Source organism: Citrus clementina, unplaced genomic scaffold (genome assembly GCF_000493195.1).
Source record: "Citrus clementina cultivar Clemenules unplaced genomic scaffold, Citrus_clementina_v1.0 scaffold_9, whole genome shotgun sequence".
Taxonomy (NCBI): domain Eukaryota; kingdom Viridiplantae; phylum Streptophyta; class Magnoliopsida; order Sapindales; family Rutaceae; genus Citrus; species Citrus x clementina.
This window is the reverse complement of record NW_006261964.1, coordinates 3,177,448-3,196,733: the sequence shown is the minus strand read 5'-3', so window position 1 is coordinate 3,196,733 and position 19,286 is coordinate 3,177,448. Positions and strand designations below refer to the sequence as shown.

At 33.5% G+C, this 19,286-nt stretch overlaps 1 protein-coding gene across 1 annotated transcript; it reads right to left on the bottom strand.

The window, feature by feature from the left end:
- Positions 1-935: 935 nt before the first annotated feature.
- On the bottom strand, positions 936-6,954 carry LOC18031942 (mitogen-activated protein kinase kinase kinase NPK1). Its single transcript, XM_006419797.2, has 17 exons — positions 6,467-6,954; positions 6,331-6,372; positions 6,149-6,214; positions 5,941-6,051; positions 5,770-5,850; positions 5,619-5,696; positions 5,453-5,535; positions 4,717-4,798; positions 4,526-4,626; positions 4,301-4,340; positions 4,155-4,214; positions 4,025-4,071; positions 3,633-3,852; positions 3,315-3,548; positions 2,682-3,013; positions 2,513-2,580; positions 936-1,354 (listed from the first exon to the last, which is right to left on the bottom strand). Exons 1-17 carry the CDS (start codon positions 6,752-6,754, stop codon positions 1,281-1,283), a joined length of 2,007 nt encoding a protein of 668 aa, XP_006419860.1. The 5' UTR covers positions 6,755-6,954; the 3' UTR covers positions 936-1,280.
- Positions 6,955-19,286: the final 12,332 nt, after the last annotated feature.

Genomic DNA, 19,286 nt, shown 5'->3' with positions numbered 1-19,286 from the left:
ATTAAGGGCGGCTCGTAATTAAACAACATTGTGGGCGTCTCAATAGTTTCTTGTTCCTACTACCACTTGCAATAATCATGAGTCTTTCCTATACTCGAGCTTCTTTTGACACGAATTTATGACATCAATGATTCGATTTGTATGCGCATTTTGAAAACTCGTTTTTTCTGTTTTTTGAATAATAAAAAAGGAGATATAAACGTTGCAATTCCCCTTTAAAACATAGCAACTCACAATATTTTACCACAGCCAGAAAAATGTATGTGGCGGTGACAGGAACCTTGTGGTTTAGTCATTAACAGGAATGTCCTATTGATACAGTTACTACGAAACCGTGCAACCACCAGTCAAGAAAATTGATAGGCCCCTGCAGTTATTGGCTTGTTTTACTCTCTTTTTTTAAAATTTTTTTTGGTCTCGGCTGAATATACCATTCAGATTCTTCTAGCCAATAAAATTTTGCACAACTGTGAAATAAAAGCTCTTTCAAGCTTTTGCGGTTTGCCAACAACTCAAATGAAGAATTAGGTAATTGATTGTAGAGACAGAAGATAAATATAGAAGATTAGAAGAGATGAAAAGAGACAATGTTCACGTAAACTTCGATTTTCTCCCTATGACTAATAGAAAGGAACTTATCATAAAACATGTATAAAAGCTAAATGATGTAACAAATAGAATTTTTTTTTACCTCCCTAATAAGTGCTTCAACTTTAAGGGGGAGTGACACCTATTTCTTGCAAGGTTTAATCAACAATTTTTTGAGAAGAATGTTTAAACTACTTCAGAGTTATTGATAATAATCTTTTTCCCCTGCCATGTTATCAGTTGTCAATGAAGAACCAGTAGGCCACTTCCTAACTATAATTTAATATTATATATAACTATGAATATAATAGTGAACAAATAAAAGCAGTAACAGCCACACGCTTTATGCTTCGCATGGTGGAAATCGGGCTATTAAAACACAAATTCAGAGATTACTTATATCTCTCTGTTTCAAAATCCTCAGTAACATACAATAACTTGAAGAAAATGGAAATGCATGCAAAATGCTGCCTATATGAATTTTCTCAACTAAATCACATGAACATAATGCAGCACAGGAGTTTGTGCTGCTGTTCATGCAGGATATGGTGGGGTAACCGCTATATATTATTGGATATCATCTCTTACAAAAATATGATTACATACATAAACACTCCCGTTGGACAAGAGGCATAATACAGGTACAGGTGATGTGCATACATTTACTTGCCTGCGAATGCAAATCGTAGCTGCTATCTTGGTCGAACTAGAATCTGATACTTCGGGGATGATGCTTTTCCCCCCACACCAGCCTGTCGCCTCATCTCTGCAATAGGCACTTTCCATGTCAGACCACAAATGAAGTTTAATACATTGAATGTCATGAATTTCATCTGAAAGCAATTAGAAAAAAATAACAGTAATCAAGCAAAAATAAAATAGCAGGGATCTCATCCTGTCAATTTGGACTTAGATATATGTCTCAGATCATTTTGACTAGCTCCAACAGATTTGTAAATTTACTTGTAAAGACTGTTCTTCAAACATGATATTTTCTCTTTCCAATTGAGACCGAGCTTTTAATGAAGGACCTCCAAACTTCCAGGCAATGAGAATAACAATTTTCCAATTTTTCTTAATCTTACAGAAAATTAGCAAAACTGGATCGGAGCTTAAACCCTTTAAGGGCTATGATATGTGCACTTAGGAGGATGCAGAAGAATATTATATGGTTTCCATCTAGATGCTCACTTGAGCAGGTTTTAGTATGATTTTCTAAATTCTTGCACCAAATCGTAAGATTTACATAAATTCATCCTATGAGAAAATATTTCTCCTGCATAAGCTGGTGATCCAGTGCTTGTCAGGCTGAAGATCACATGTAAATTCTATGCCATGTTTACATAAAATCTGTTGACAACCCAAGACAAGCCAAGTTTATTTAGTTGGGCTGGCTGTCATATGAAACTAAGTGCAAACTAGCAAAACCTCCGAGGTGCTCATGAACACTTTGAATTGCTTACAGGCCAAACCTACGCTCACACTTTCAAGGCCAAACACTTACTTTGAGTCATCTTCTACATGCTAAACTACAAATATCCAACCCCTTGAATCTCAAAAAATAAACCCGGTGATGTAAACAGAAATTTCATGATTCCACTTGCTCATTAAACAGCCTCTAAAATAAGAACCCATGAGATTTTACCTGCTCGGATAGGAAATCTCCGTGCCTTATGTATTCTGACAGGAAATCCCCTTTACATTACCCAAGGTGCAATTTAAGGAGTTGAGAAAGGATCGGAACCTCTTTAAACAGAGTACTCTTAAGCAAACTAGTTTTGAATGGATATACATATTTACCACCTATATTCTAAAAGATCCGAAGTTTACTGTGACAGTGGTCTATAAGATCCTAAGTCCAACAAAAGGATTAAAAAGAGGATAATGCAAATTTGAGATCATGTGCTGACAAATCAGAACTTACCTCTCTTTCTTTCAATCTCTTCATCAAGTTCTTCTTCCCATTTCCTTAGTCTCTCAGAGATGCTCATACTACAAGAACAATAAAATCTTTCTCAAGTGAGAGGAAGGGCCCCACAAAAATATTATTCAGAAATACACTAAAACAAGCATGAAAAGATCAACGGGCAGACCTAGGACTAATGGTTTCCTTCTGAGCACTGAGAAGAAGCTCTTTCCATTCATTAAGCTGAGGTGGCTGAATTTCCTGCAAAGCTTGATCCTGAATGCTGTTAACATTTGATACACGATCCTTTTGATGCCCAGGGCTAGCACTGTTGGCAGCACCAAGAACAGCTGCAGATAGTCTTCTGCTTGGTAGCCGCTTGGGTGACCTGCTTTTAGGAGGTAAGTTCATAAGATTTTCACCATTTGTAATGCCAACACCTCTTGGATGACCCGTTGCATTCAATGTATTGTAGAACTCTTCGTATAAAGGTGTTTCCAGCTTCTTCAGATCTAGGGCCTATTACCCACAAGCATGGAGAGTTAGCCGACATGCAAAATCTTACTAGTCAAAATTTTTAAGAGCAAAGGTGAAACAACTAATTTTTCTTTACTATTTTATGCTATTATAGATTCTCTCACTGCCATAATAACTTTAAGAAGATAGGAAGAAGGCTATCAGTACATATCTCATGAACTAAAGTCTTTAGACCCTTTTGGATACGTTCTAATGGACTATTCTGCTTGGAGAAAAGATCACATGATGATCCCATTGGTTGATTTGTTAAAAAGAAGTAGCATCATAAGAACAGAAATAGTACCTTTTCATCCAAAAAGGCTTTAATTTTTGACTCTGTAACTTCTTCATCATCCTCTGCTGCTGATGAACCACAGGGAAAAGTGAATTCATTCTCTGCCTTAGATACTCCAATGCTGCCAGCAGCTTCAATGATTGCTTGACTAGAAGATATATTCATTCTGTTCCTCTGTACCTCTGGACTTTCATCAAACTTGCATGGCCAGTCATCAGTGGGTTCACACATAGGATTAAAACTCTGAATCAAGAAATAATTCAACCCGATGTTACTAAAGTTTAAATAAATAATGAACGACATGAGAGACTTCAAATAAATTATCACCTTATCTAAATCTGCAGATGCAAAGGAAGAGTTGAACTTTACTGATGCGCTAATCCCAAAATCATCTTTATCATCTATCAGGCACATATCATCATCACAATTTCCTGCTTTCCAGTAGGATCCAGCTGATAAATTTTCAGGATACACAGTTGAGCATCTCACACTACCCATCTCACAAACATCTTTCAAGCCAGTTGAACGTCTGACCAATGAGTTCATGCTGTAACATCAATTTAGTTTCCAGAAGCATGATTCAGATACAATCAGTAATCAGATGTGGGGTCCTTCTCATTTCGGTGGACCAAAAAGCCCAAGCAGCTGCTTGTGTGGGTCCCTTTTCCAACATCCAAAAATCATGAAAGCTCAAAAATTCATGAAAATAGAACACTTACGAGTTCCTAAGATTCATCCCCGGTGTAGCTATTTGATTTCCAGACTCCTGATGAGTGATGATAGAGGCGGGAAAAAACACTAAGATTGGTAGAAAAAGAAAGACATTTATGGTATTATAATTATACCCACCATGACTGAATTGCGGAAAACTGGATGAGGATCTTGATACTTCCCAGTGACAAATGGATGCTGCACACAAGTTTAGCAAAAAGATATTACAGTCTATGTGCGCTGTGGCAGGGTTTGCAAGCAAAATAAAGCAAAGTTTCAAGTACCTGCAGCAACTCTGATGCTGTGGACCTCAAGTATGGTTCCCTGCCAGCATATTTTGATGCATATAAGAGATATCAAAATGAGACAATTATATATGAATTTCAAGGCAAAGATAGAAACATGTTGGCTACTTGGCTCTATTAATAAGAAAGAATGATGCTCAAAAAAACTATGAAACAAAAACAATAAGAAAAAGTGACGCCAGAAGGGAGAACAAAAGAGCATACTTCTGTAAGCATTTTAAGAGGAAATCCTTTGCCTCCATGGAAAGATGCTCAGGTATGGGTGGATGAGATTTAGTTGTCCCAATATGAAAGAGAGCTGCAACCTGAAAGAAACTTCAGATCTTTAGTCTGCAAACTAATGAAAGAAATTGGGTAAATCCTAGTTAAACATTGGACATCAATCAAATGAGTACCTCCTGGAACTGTTGGCTCCATGGAGGCTTTCCTGTGGCCATCTCAATCACCGTACATCCAACGCTCCATATGTCAGCAGAGCTAAGGCATTTAATATTGAAACTAATGAGCTACCAAGATCAGAGAATTCAAAATGAAGGCATGTATGTGATACTATTTTACTTCATTGGAAAAAGGTACATAAACACTTCAGGAGAACATGGAAATGCAGTTCAAATTGAAACTAAAAACAAGAGATTTCCAGAAGATTTAGTCTGACTGATGCCAAAAAGAAAAGAAAACATTGAACATCATTTAGCTGGCATTAATACTTAGCTGAGTAGAATCCAGTTAAGCTAACAGAAACATATTACTGTAGTAACTAACACAACTCACCGGTCTATTCCAAGTAAAGAAAAAACAGATTTCTTTGAAATTTAAAGAAAAAAATAGCTCAGTATATTGGCAGGCAATTTACTTTGAAATGTAAAGAAAAGCTTAGTCAAGAAAACAAAAAACAAAAAAACGCATTTGTAACTGCCAAATCCAGCATATGTTAACTTCAGTACTCAGCTATATTTTAATTTTGTGTTTATCTGAAAGATAATATGGATGTTAATTGTCTTGACCAGAGACCTTGTTACTCCCACTACAGAACGAGGTTTACATTTCGACGAAAGAAAAGTTCTATTAGTGTCAAAACAATTACGAAAGAATGTCAACATCTATAAGCATGAAATTGAAATTTTTCCTTACAAGCTATGTCCGGTCTGGAGAATAACTTCAGGAGCCATCCAATATGGAGTCCCTTTCATTGACTTGGCACCATTTATTGTAGCCTGTAGGAACATTAGACCATTGGTAATGACAACGAAATTTCTTTAATATTTTTATTCCCTGAGGGGAGAAAAATTATTCATACCAGCTCTACTACTTTTTTGGATGCACCGAAGTCTGCAAGTTTAATGCACCCCTTATTATCAACAAGTATGTTTGCCCCCTGAATTAAACATGCCCACTATTAGATTCAGTTAGAGAGAAATAATATAGGCTTCTTCTAACAATAGAATTACCTTAATGTCCCTATGCATAATTCCATTCTTGTGAAGGTATTCCAGTCCCAATAATAACTGTTTTGTATACATTCTAATAACCTGTTAAGCAAATGATTTTGAGAAGCATCCTCAGCATTCAGAAACACACATAGTTCTAAAATTCAAATCTAACTATCAGTTACCACTTACAGACTCAGGGAAAGATCCGAATTTTCCTAATAGTGATGATATAGATCCACCCGGAACAAATTCCAATAATATATTCAACGAATCATCCTCTCTGGCAGTTCCCAAATATCTCTAAGAAATAACATTCAAGAAAAATAAACAAATAAGTAATCAGACGGGTAAGGAACAGCAAACATCTCTGAAAGAAATATTAAGATATTGTACTCACAACAATATTTGGATGTGTAAGATTCTTTAACAGCTTCACCTCTTCCTCAAGTTCCCGAATATGTGCCTAATTTAAAAAATTAAAAGAGAGCACAATTCAGTTAAATATTTAGAGAAGTAAAATCAAATCAAATTTAATTAATTCACGAAAGAACTAAATTTTTTCAAAAGCAAAACAAACACCTGTGTTTTCTCTTTTGAAGCACTGTTCGCTGCTATTAAGACCTATAACAATAAAAAAAGAAAAAGAATTAGTAAAAATCGAAACTTAAGTCCAAAAGCAATCCAACACCAAATCCCAGTTTAAAAGTTCAATGACCTGTTTAACGGCGAGGAGCTCTCCGGAGTCGAGATTCATCCCCATATAAACGCGACCAAATGCCCCGCATCCGACCAACTCGCCTTTCCTCCACCGAATCGGCGGCGCATCGGTTTTCTCAATCGGCGGCAAAGCCGGTACCGCCGGTTTAGAAAATAAACCAATTCTCGATTTTCGAATGCTGGAGCCGATCTTCTCCACCAAGCCGCTGATTCCTCCTCCTCCGTCGTCTCCCGACGTCGACCGGAAAACCAAAGATCGCCGAACCGATCCGAGGATATCTTGCATGATAAAAGGCTCGCGTATCGGATTTTGACGATTCCGTTTACTTTTTGAACGGCGATTTTGTGCAGACAGTGGAAGTTAGGGTTTTGCGAGGTGCATCTTTTAGCAAAGTGAAGTTATGGGAGAGTGATAGAGAGAGAAAATTTTGAAGGAGGGAAAAAGGAGAGGATCTAATTTTCAAAAATAAAGAAATGTATGATAAAATGATAGGTGGTGTTGTTGACCGTTGAGGCTGAGCGGGTATTTATGTCATTATATCCTCCGTTTGAATAATTTTTCTCATACGTGGCTCTCATGCTGTTTTTTCAATGTGGCTTCAGAGGTGGACTCGAGTTTTAAATTGGACCCAAAGTAAGTTTGCACTATTTTTTTTCTTGTCTTTTAAGTTTAACTTCTATAATTATGGTTTAAAAAAAAAACTTCTATAATTATGAATATAATCTTTTATACTTGTAATAAATTATAAGAACAACGTCAAGGAGATAATTTCGATTAAAAGCATTTTTAAGAATAGTTTTCAAGATATAGTTTTAAAACTCATTTTATTTTAGCTAATTCACAAATTTAGATAAATGACACTTGTACTTTAAAATTTGGTTTAATCTACCATTAAATTCCTACATTTATATATATACTTTATTTCATATCTTTCTAGGTAATAGAGTTTTATGAAAGAAGCAATAGAAGAATTGCATGCGCAATGTTAATTGCGATAACCCACATTACGATAAATTTGTATCTCTTACTAAATATTGGATGCTATTTACATATTATAGAGATATGTTTGTTATTAAACATTAGAGTCTATTTATATATCATAGAGCTCACTATATATATACACACACGCACATATATTTAACGCTTGCATGTTAGTAAAGCTTGAACCTAATACCTAAGTTCTAAAACGACCACTTGTTAACAATAAAACTAAACTTTAACCACTATATCACCTCACCTTTTAAAAGTGAATTATATATTATTTATATGTAGGGGGTTATAATTTCTCCCATGATTTTAGGGAGTCAGAATCTCTATCAAAATTCAAGATTACATAAACTTGGTGCAAAAATTTAAACTTTTTTCAATAGGTTTGATCCAAACAAATCTTGACGACTATGAATTTGAATATTTTGTCATCATATTTAATGGACAGTAACTTCAAATCTTTATTATTATTCCACAATAAATTTATGTTACATCTATCAAACTGTTCATGTGATTATGTCTCAAATCCCTTTATTGTAGTGTAGAAAATTTTAGAACATTTTACTAAAAAAAAGAAAAAGTAGAACAGAACAAGAGGCAACCCCGTGGATTTTGGACTATCCACCTGCTTAGCAACATAACCACATAACTGTTGGTCCATGCCATTTGAGAAATATGATATTGAATCTTGTTGTTGTGAAGGTTGATGGGTTAGAACCTCTTCTTTATCTTCAGTTAATGGAGAATCACTATCTGTCTCCTAAACACCGGCTGTATCATTTTTAACCTTTTCAAACTTCACCTACTATAAAGTACCATTGGTTCTGTCATTATTTTGTGAATCTTTTTATTTCAGCATGGTTGATTCATTAAAAGTCACATCTTTACTGAAAATAATATTTTTTGTAATAGGACACCAGAGACGGTATCCTTTTACTCCACTAGTTATACTCATGAACAATACTTTCTTTGCTCTTATGTCTAACTTAAATTCTTTTACACGATACTAAGTAATGGAATAAAAAACATGAAAGAATCATAATCAGTAGCAGGATTAGCATTCCACATTTCCATGGGTGTTTTGCCTTCAATTGCAACTAATGGCAAACGGTTGATCAAATGACATGCATATACAACTTCCTCAGCCCAAAATTCTTTGCCCAATCCAACATTGGATAACATACGTTGAACTTTCCCTAATATAGTCTGATTCATGCGTTTTGCCACCCCATTCTGCCATGGTGTATCTCGAACAGTGAAATATCGCACAATGCCCTCATCTCAACATATTTGAAGAAATGAATCATTCCTGTACTCACCACCAATATCTAAGTGAAGTCTTTTGACCTATCGACTAGTCTGAGTCTTGATCATTTTCTTCCATTTGAGAAATATATCCAAAACTTTATTCTTGTTCTTCATCAAATACACCCACACTATTCTTGAATAATCATCAATAAAAGTAACAAAATAGTACATACCTCCCAAAAAAGTTATTTTTGTAGGTCCCCTCATATCACTGTGAACATAATCGAGAATCATTTTTGTATCGTGAATTGTTAAATCTAACTTTACCCTTGTCTGCTTGCCCAAAACACAATGTTCACAAAATTTCAATTTGTAAGAATTTGGACCTTTCAATAAGCATTATTTCACTAAAGTCTGCAATGCTTTTTCACCAGCATGTCCTAAATGCATATGCCACAATTTGGTTGCTTCTGAATCTGCAACTTTTCCAGAAACGATTGATGCTGATCTAAAAACCGTACTCCCTTGGAAATAGTACAATTTATTTCTTCGTGCCATTTATCATTGTCAGTGTGCTAGCTACTATCTTTAATAATCCATCTTTTAGAGTGATTATGAGCCCTTTAGATTCTATGACTCTTAACGAGGTGAATTTTTTTTTAAATTTGGTACGTAGTGAACATCTGTCAAGACTTGGATTGAGCCGTCATGATTCTTTAATTGGATTGAACTTATTCCCATGGTTTTAAATGCATTGTCATTGTCCATAAAAACACCTCCACCGTTTAGCTCATTGAACCTAGAAAACCAGTCTCTGCTAGGACACATACGATAAGTACAACCCGAATCCAAAATCTACTCATCTGAGTGACATGTCAACGTCATGCCAACCAATCTAAAGTCTGACTCCTCATTATGCTCTGCTACACATGCATAAGAAGTAGGCTTGCCCTTTTGTAACTTAGGACAATTCTTTTTCCAATGCTCTTTCTCGTAACAAAAAGCACACTCATTTTTGGTAGGCTTCCCTTTAGACTTGCTCCTTTTTTTAGGTTGCGGCTTTGTGAATGACCTCTCGCTGTCAATGCTTCTGCAACTATATCTCTGTGATCTTTTTTGTCTTTCTTTATGGTCTCAGAATTGTACAATGCACTGCATATAGTATCGAATGTGACATTGTCTTTCCCATGAAATAAAGTGGTAGTGAGATGATCATATTCATTAGGAAGGGAATCCAACAACAACAATACCTTATCTTCATCTTTAAATTTCTCATTGAGATTTAGAAAATCCGCCAATATCTTGTTGAATGAGTTCATATGATCATTCATCGACATGGCAGGTGCATACATGAATCGATAGAGTTTTTCTTCATATAGAGTTTGTTTTCAAGGCTTTTCTTCATGTATGTTTCATCTAGTGTCTCCCACAATTTCTTTGCTGATGTCTCCCTCACGACAGAGTACTTCTGATTTTAGCCAGACATAAGCAAATAGTACCACATGTCTGTCTATTGATCTCTGTTCACTCATTGTCATCCATCTTATCATGTTTTTCTTCAACGGCGATGTCCAACTCTTGTTGACATAAGACACCCAACATCTCACATTGCCACATGATTGACACTAAAAAGTGTACATTTAATAAGGATAAAATTATTAGTTTTTCACTTATTGGGTCGATTAATGCGCTCATTATTTCTAAATTATTTTAATACTCTCCAAATATATTTTTATGTTAAATTAATTCGCAATATGTTAATTTTCATCTTGTGAATATTTTTCAAGAATAAAGATGGAATTGAAATTGAAAGTAGGAACAAAGAAGGACAACTGAAGCAATTTGGAATTCATCAATCGAGGGGATGTTATTAAAATATATATATATAAAGAGATTGTCAATCATGTTAGTGATGGTCAGGAGGCCATCATGCCTCCTGATCATAACACATTTCAATTAATTAATTAATATATATATAATATAAAATCAAATAATAATAATAAATAAAAGAAACGATGCACTCCTTGCCTATAAAAGGCAAGGAGATGCAAAGAGCCAAGATGGGCAGAGCAAGCTGAGAGAGAGAATAGAGTGCAGCTGAGGAATTATGTTTTTTTGTTCTTTTTCTCCTTTTGTTGTGTAATCAACTTCCTTGTAATATATTTCAAAAGTTTGTCCAATAAAAAGAGTATTTTGTTTTCTTTCAATATTAGTGGCTAACTTTACTAAATTGAGATGAATGGTGAAACTCAAAATTTCAAATCATAAAATTAATTTCTTTCTCCAGTGAGTTTTAAGTTTATTTTATTATTTTCTGATTATTTTTATGTCATGTTAACTTATAAATTTCTTTGGATTTATATGGTATTTTGACATAATGTCGACACATTAATATAGTGTGGCACATTAGGTACTTGATTTCATGCTTATTCATATATATAGTTAGTCAAGAATTAAATGATATAATAATTAACTGGTAAAAGTGAGGCAAAATATAAAAAATGATAGAGTATTAAAATTATAATTTGAATACTGAGAGTGGATCCCGTAATCTGAGCATATTTTTAAATCGATTTCAAATAATGTCTTTTCCCCACAATTAATTTTCTTTGTTTTAAATTGACTACTAGATTTTAAAATTTCTTGTGGTTCGACCGCGGACTTACTGGGTTATATTATAATTAGATACTTTTATACTTGGGAGTAATAACACTTTTGAATCGTGTCACCACATACCAAAATTATTGGTACCATCGAATTTCTCCACTTCAAATTTTGCATTAGTCAGAGTAGTCCTCGCTGATGAAGACGCTGTCGCCGCCTCTACCATCCTTTTTAACTCAAATAATCAATGCCTTCAACAACTATTTATACTTAAAAAATAGCCTCTGTGATGTTAATTTCGCTTGAATAAATGCACTATGAAAGTTCCCAGGACAATAGAGAAGTCACAATGATCCCACTTAAAACTCAAACTACTTAGGTTCTTATCGTCCTATTAACAAAAATACACACTAATTATAATAGGCTATCTCCCAGGTACAAATGGTCGTGTTCATTGTATGTGTGAACAGTGCCGAATACCCTAAGTATGAACCTCCTACTTTGATACCAATTGTTGTGAAAGCGCGGGTTAAGCAATCACCAATATTACAGTGATTGCGACTTCTGAAGAAATATAAATATAACAAATAAATACAAAGAAAATAGAACACAATAATTTACATGGTTCAGCATAAAGTCTAGATAAAGACTTGAAGATATTTTACTAATAAATGAGAATTTACGAAAGTGAGAAACTCAAAACCCATAACCCCAATACACCCAATTGAATCTTCACTAGAACACTCAAGTGGAAGCTCTCTCAAACCTCTCAAATTGCTTCACTTGCAATTGCTCTCAACTCTCACATTTATAGGCATTGCTCACCTACCATTGCATTCAATTTGGCCAATTTGTCAAATTGGCAAATTGAATTTTCAAATTGGCAAATTGAATTTTCAAATTGGCAAATTGAATTTTCAACAGAATCCCTTATTTATAATGTTTGATTATTTCCCTTTATATATTTAATCGCATATTTTGTATAAATGCCTATCACGTCTTCACGGACTTTGGGGACTGCAACACAATGTTTGATTGCCAGGTTGCACATATAATAGCGATGTTTACAGAAGAAGCTGTGCAATGGAATCAACCATCATGTAGCAGCAATGTTTTCATTATTAACATATTCTTCAGGACCATCATGGGAAACATAGTCAATGTATTGTTTCTTTTGCTTGTGAGGCATTGCTGAGTGAAAATTTGAATTATCAAATCTTATAAGTTTATTTGTGCAATTTTTTTTATACATGTGTCATGAACACTAAAGGGAGAAAAATAAAACTTGATGGCTGAATATGTGAGAGACACTTCAATGAGACCACTTAATTAGTTCATACATACAATTTTAATAAGGAATCTCTTTATGCCAGTACAAAGAATATTTTTCAACTTATACATGAAACTGTCTTGTTAAGAATCTTATGAGATCTAAATAATTCTATCAAATCATTGTAATTACTACTATTTAAATAAATAGGCATAACAACTGTATACTGTTTAATCATTATTTATATTCTTCTACAAGTTATTTATTTAGGCTTGTGCCACTTATATTCTTTTTATAATTGAATTGCTATTTTTTATCTACTTGTAAGATATTTCAATGATCTATGATTTTTTTTATAGCTTAACAAATTTGAATGATTTGTTTGTTTTTTAAACTGAATTGCTAAAAAAAATTAAGTTGTTTGCATTTTTAATATAAAAAATTTAAAAATTAATATTTTTACATTTGTGTCTTTATAAATTATAAATAATAAACAAACAATAAACATATAAAAAAACTTAAATAAGATAATATATTATCATAATATAAATTATGTTCAATTAAATACAACCTTTATATTCTAAATTAGTATATTTTAATCACCTTTTTTTGTAGTTCTTGATGTTTTTATATGAAAAATATTCATAAATGAATTATAAAGATAAATAATACTAATTTGAAGAAAATAAAAAAATAAAAAATAATAATGGTCTACCACTATATTATCACAAGTTATAAAAATTAGTAATAATACTAATTATTAAATTTTATTTTGGTAAGGATGAAAATTAATTAATTAGATAAGGATGTTATGTTTTAGAAAATATTTTTTAATGATATCATTAAAAAATTTTAGGTTAAGAAAAAAGTTTTAAAAAAATTGGTTTAATAACTTAGTATATTTTCATAATATAAACGAATTATAAAGATAAATAATACTAATTTGAAGAAAATAAAAAGATAAAAAATAATAATGGTCTACCACGATATTATCACAAGTTATAAAAATTAGTAATAATGCTAATTATTAAATTTTAGTTAGGTAAGGATGAAAATTAATTAATTAGATAAGGATATTATGTTTTAGAAAATATTTTTTAATGATATCATTAAAAAACTTTAGGTTAAGAAAAAAGTTTTAAAAAAATGGTTTGATAACTTAATGATTAAAAATTTTCATTAAATTGAAAAAATAAAACAGATTTAATGACTCAACTGATTGAAATTAAATCAATTAAGTCACTAAGTCAAAAGAACAAACAACCCTGTTTTAATATTCACTATTGAATTTATTTAATTCGATAAACAACTAATTAAGTTAACAAGTAATATTAAAGTTGGTGGTGTTGGCTGATGGTTATAGTTTTTTTCCAATTAATTGAAATTTTAAATCACAAACAAAACTAAAAATTAGTGTGTGTATACATATACATACATATATAGCATAAACTATGGCATTTCTGACATGGGATCAGTTTGTTATTGAACAAAAAGGAGTGAATGTTAAATCATTCTCTTCAATATACATAAAGCTTATGTGGGTTTCCTTGTCTTCCGTCGCCCAAGGGAAAGATCCTAATTTGCTAAGCTGTAGCCATCTTTAATTTAATTACAAGTAGCAGCATCTATATATATAGATATAGTTGGGAATCCAACAAACCATTGTATAAATGTTTGGAAATTTTTGTTTCACTCACGATCTCACAAACAAAAATATCAAACAAATAATAAATTAAAAATAGATCAAGAATAAAACCAATCGCACAATACAAGAATTTACGTGGAAAACTCGTGTATTAGAGAAAAATTACAACGGCCAAAGATGACAACAGAAAAATTTATTATGTGAAAAATCATTATAACCAATCTATTTTTCCTCACACCCAAAACTCCAATAATACTTATCTCTCAATAGATTTACCGTTTCTCTCCCATTAGAAATTGTTTATTTATAGAGAACTCATTGTTGTGTTATGTCAATAAGTGAACCTAATCTTCACATATATAGTGATTATTTCTTTTAGAAGAATATACCTCTTTAATGAGTTAAGTCCAAAGAAGAAATTACTTATTCCGTAAATAGAAATCTTAATTAAAAAAAATCCTAAAAAATCCTTACTAAAAAGTAAGATGTATTTCCTAACATATAACAACAATTAATTATGACCATCAAGACGTAACAAATGACAAAAATATCAAAGCCGTAATATGCATATAGCTTCTGGAAGGGTTTCATTATTTCCCTTTTATTTATGTAATTGAATACCTCGTATCCTTTGAGCCAATAGATCAAATAATGCAAGTCAAGTTTATTTGTTTATTAAAAATCTTCACAATAACTATACAAGAAAAAGAAATGAGTTTGTTTGAAAGAATGAGTATTTGCTTCTGGCTGCTGAAACATGGTGAATGAAATATACTACCACTAAAATTATATACATCGAGCACAATCGATCATCTAAGAATACATTATTTTTTGTGAGAAAAAATTAAAGCATGTTCAGGTAGCCAACATGATTCAAATCAATTGTAAGCTTTTATTTTTGCTCTGCAAGATGAAAGGAGAGCAAGACGATACAAATCCAACGGCTGAAAATTAATTCGAGAATCAGATCCAATTCTATCAAAGATAGAGCCAGGATCTTTTTTGTTTTTTTTTTGGTCAATTATAACCCGGTACTGGAAGAATTTTGAAACAAGTTTCTCAATCTAACCTTACCAACAAAGTGTTGGCTCCATTGGCAATGGAGTCCCCTTAAGTGGCTTGACTGGGTTTGCTCCCCAGTTCGAGTCGCAGGGAAGTCACCTTTGTTGGGAGAACATGTGCCTCTCAGTTCGAGCGGAGACTTCTAGTCTGGGTTGTAGTACGGGCTTAAAGGTGCCTTCCACAGTTGGGGCCCTTCCCATGATACCTCGTGGTAAAAAAAATAATAATAATAAAAAAAATAAATAAATAAATCAAAAGAGAAAGGATTCAATAAGCTGAACTTTAGGAGAGTAAATTTACTTAAATAAGCAAGCCGTGATTTGCCTCCAAACCGCTACTTTTTTCTTTCTTTTCGGGTGGTCAAAATCGTTCAACACGTTGACGCAGCATTGCGAGTAAGGCCAGAAACAACAGCTGTAAAAAGACAGTTCCCTCCCAACCGATCTTCTGCAAAACAATTCCAACTTGTTGCTCTTGAGATGATAGCTATATATCATGTAGCGGTTCCCAAGAAAAATGATGTCAGAATTGGGGTGGATAATATAGATTCTTGTGTATCCAAATTCACGCTCCGCAGCAGAATGTATAATATTCCTCCAATCATCCATACAAATTGAATGCTTCAATGTCCAGAAACTTGTACCGCCAGCTGCTTTACTGCCGCCATGGCTGTTGTTGTGGTGACGATCATCAAACTGCCAAATCAGTAATTTGGATTCGTTGCGGTTGGCGTAATTCAATACTCCTTTGCACAATTCAATGACTCCACGACCATAAGGATAGTTCTCGTCCGGGACCTCGACGATCTCAACCTCCGTCGGGGCTTCGATATTGTAGCATACAATCGTGCCCTGATCAGTTATGCTATACAAAATGCCACCCCGTGAGTAGACACTTCGCACTACAAAAAAAGGAATATGCCCGGGGGGTTTTAGATTCAGCTTGCAAGTAATCCAAGTTTTGGTTTCGGAAGAAAATATTTCCGCCTCCGACACCATGCGTGCCCTCACAAAGCGAATGATTTTGTAGTGCGACGAATCTCGAGGATCGAAGGCAAGCGCGGCACCACCCGTAAGCACACGTTCACGGGCTTTGGGGATTGCAACACACTGTTTGGTTAAGGGGTTGCACACATAATAGTGATGTTTACAGAGGCTGCTGCCCAGTAGAATCAACCCATTGCAGCTGTCAAATAATTTGTAAGGGAAGTATTCGGATGGTAAGAGACTCGTTAAAGACTCCACGAATCCTTCACCATCGTTACCACATCCTTCATTTTTATCAGAATAGGAAAAATAGTTCATACAATCTTTCGTCGAGTGAAACAAAAAACCAGAAAGAGGAGAGGCCCGCAAAATTCTCGGAATACAGACATTAGAAATAAGGTTGCTCCATGCTTTGGATACAATCTTGAACCCAGTAACACTCTTTACGGGCAATCGACAAAGAATCTCAGTTATCAAATCTTCTGGCAAGTTTATTTTTTCCATTATTTTCCTATACCTGTATACCATACAACCCCAAAAACAATGGAGGGAGAAAAATTAATAATACTTGATAGCTGAATCCCACCTATGTGAGAGAGGCTTCAATGAGACCAACTTTATTCATATTAGTTCAGACATGCAACCTTAATCAGGAATCTCTTTATACAGTGCGGAAACTACTTTTCTAACTTGTATAAAAGAAAACTAAATTTGTAAGAATCGTACGAGATCTTATATCGGAAAACTAAATCTTTAAGAATCTTGCGGGATCTATATAATGGTATCAAATCACGGTAACAACTGCAGTTTAAGTAAATAAGATATAATCAATGATTGCTAGTCACCAACAAAGTGTTGGCTCCACTGGCAATGGAGTCCCCTTAAGTGGCTTGACTGGGTTTGCTCCCCAGTTCGAGTCGCAGGGAAGTCGCATTTGTTGGGAGAACCTGTGCCTCCCGGTTCGAGCGGGGACTTCTAGTCTGGGTTGTGGTACGGGCTTAAAGGTGCCTCCCACAGTTGGGGCCCTCCCCAGGATACCTCGTGGATAAGACCAAAAAAAAAAATGATTGCTAGTCAATCACTAATTATATTCTTATTACAATCCTTTTTTATTCAATTAGTCAAATAAAAATTACTTGAAAACAACTCATTTAGGCTCCGTTTGGTACAGTTTATTAAATAGAGCTTATAACAGTAGAGCTTATAGCAGTAGAGCTTATACCAATAGAGCTTTTGGACAAAAAGTCATTGGGTGTTTGGTTGTCAATAAAAAAAGTACTTTTGAACCATTAAACTGTGTGATATTTTATTATTATATATTTTTAGAAAAGCTCTCTAACCTCTACTCCCAAAAGCTCAAATTTTGGGCTTTTGCTAGTAGAGTTAAATTAGCTTATTTAAGCTAAAAAAACTCTACTAAAAAAATAACCAAACACCATAAAAAATTTTAAAAAGTGCTTATACGATTAAATAAGCACTTATGGCTCTTAAATAAGTCATACCAAACAGGCACTTAGGCTTCTGCGACAAAGCATTATATATAACAAATAGAGTTAATTGGAAAAAGCACTTTGAGGCAGCCATTGGCATGATCCAAATCAATTGGAAGCTTTTATATTAGGTTTGCAAGATGAAAGGACAGCAAGAGACATTACAGATCCAACGGCTGAAAACCAATGCAAGATTCCTTTTATAGGTCTGTATCTAGTCTTATAATTATATTAAATACATCTCTTTAGGTTCGAACCCATATCCTCTTGTGTCCAGTAGTGGAAGAATTTTGAAACAAGTCTCGGTATCAATCCTCAAATAACTAGATAATTAAACAAAAATTAGAAAAGATTCAAAGAGCTGAACATTAAAAGAGTACAAAAGCATGTTGTGATTTTCCTCCAAAGACAGGTACGACCTTTGTGAATTTTACATTCAAAGGTTTCGATAATTACAATATTTATATATTTATTCTTTCACAATTATTATTATTATTATTATTATTATTATTATTGATAGTAGTTGTTAACATATTCATGCCAATATCAGGTTCCAAGAAACAATATCAAGCTTTTAATTGATAGTAGATTGAATTGGAGTGGAGACTGGCCTTGCGAAGACACTAAATTGATTAGTCCAGAGTAGATTCTGTTAGAAAAAAATAGCATAATTAAAATGGCCATTTTAAGGCCAATTTTGAGCGAAATGAATATCGGGGAAATATTCTTATAAGGATGATTTTAAATCTCTTCCGTAAACTTTTCACAGCAAATCATAGAACTTTTTTATTGGTACTGGGGTGAATGTGAAATAGGATCTCAAATATCACCTATTGGTTTAGAAAAATACAGGAAAAATTAATTTGGTTTTTCCCTTTTTTATTGCATTAAAATTTAAGTGAAATTAAATCTGGAATGTGTAACAACAATGTCAATCTAGATATTGATCGCAATAGCAAGAGATTAAAGGAATATTAAGGATGATTGTGGCCAGTTTTATGAGAAAAAAATACAACTTAAAAGGTGATTACAAGTGAATTAAAGTTATAGATTTTATTCCAAAATTAAATTCAAATAATAAGTTCAAGAGTCAATATTTAATTTTTTTAGACCAAAACCCCCTCCGCAAATTCAATAATATGGCTTCTAAATCATTAGCTACACACATTAAAGAAAATCCTTCTTTTAAAAAATTTCTCTCTTCAGTGTGATAGGTTCAAACATTAATTTGAAGTCCCTGAAATAGTGAAGTTGTGTTATTGAGACTATTTGAATCTTTTGTATCCTAGGAGATAAATGCCAATATAGCCTAAGCATAAGGTGGTGAATCTGTTTTAAAGACACTATAACTTTACGGATCTCGAGTTTTGCTATTCCATTTTTTTGCGAATTATAATAATTTGATGTTATTTTCAATTTTGTCAGGAAAAACTAGTAACAAATACGTAAGTGGCTTATTAGTAAGTTTAACTATTTTAGGAAGGTTCTGCCAAAAAGGTTGTACATAGCCTAAAAAGTCTGAATT

Excerpts from the sequence above, each read along its gene's own strand:
- LOC18031942 (XM_006419797.2), bottom strand. The coding sequence starts at position 6,754 with ATGCAAGATATCCTCGGATCGGTTCGGCGATCTTTGGTTTTCCGGTCG. Across the intron at positions 6,373-6,466 it reads AGCTCCTCGCCGTTAAACAG|GTCTTAATAGCAGCGAACAG; the intron begins GTCATTGAACTT and ends TTATTGTTATAG. Across the intron at positions 4,799-5,452 it reads CTCCAGACCGGACATAGCTT|CTCTGCTGACATATGGAGCG; the intron begins GTAAGGAAAAAT and ends TAAATGCCTTAG.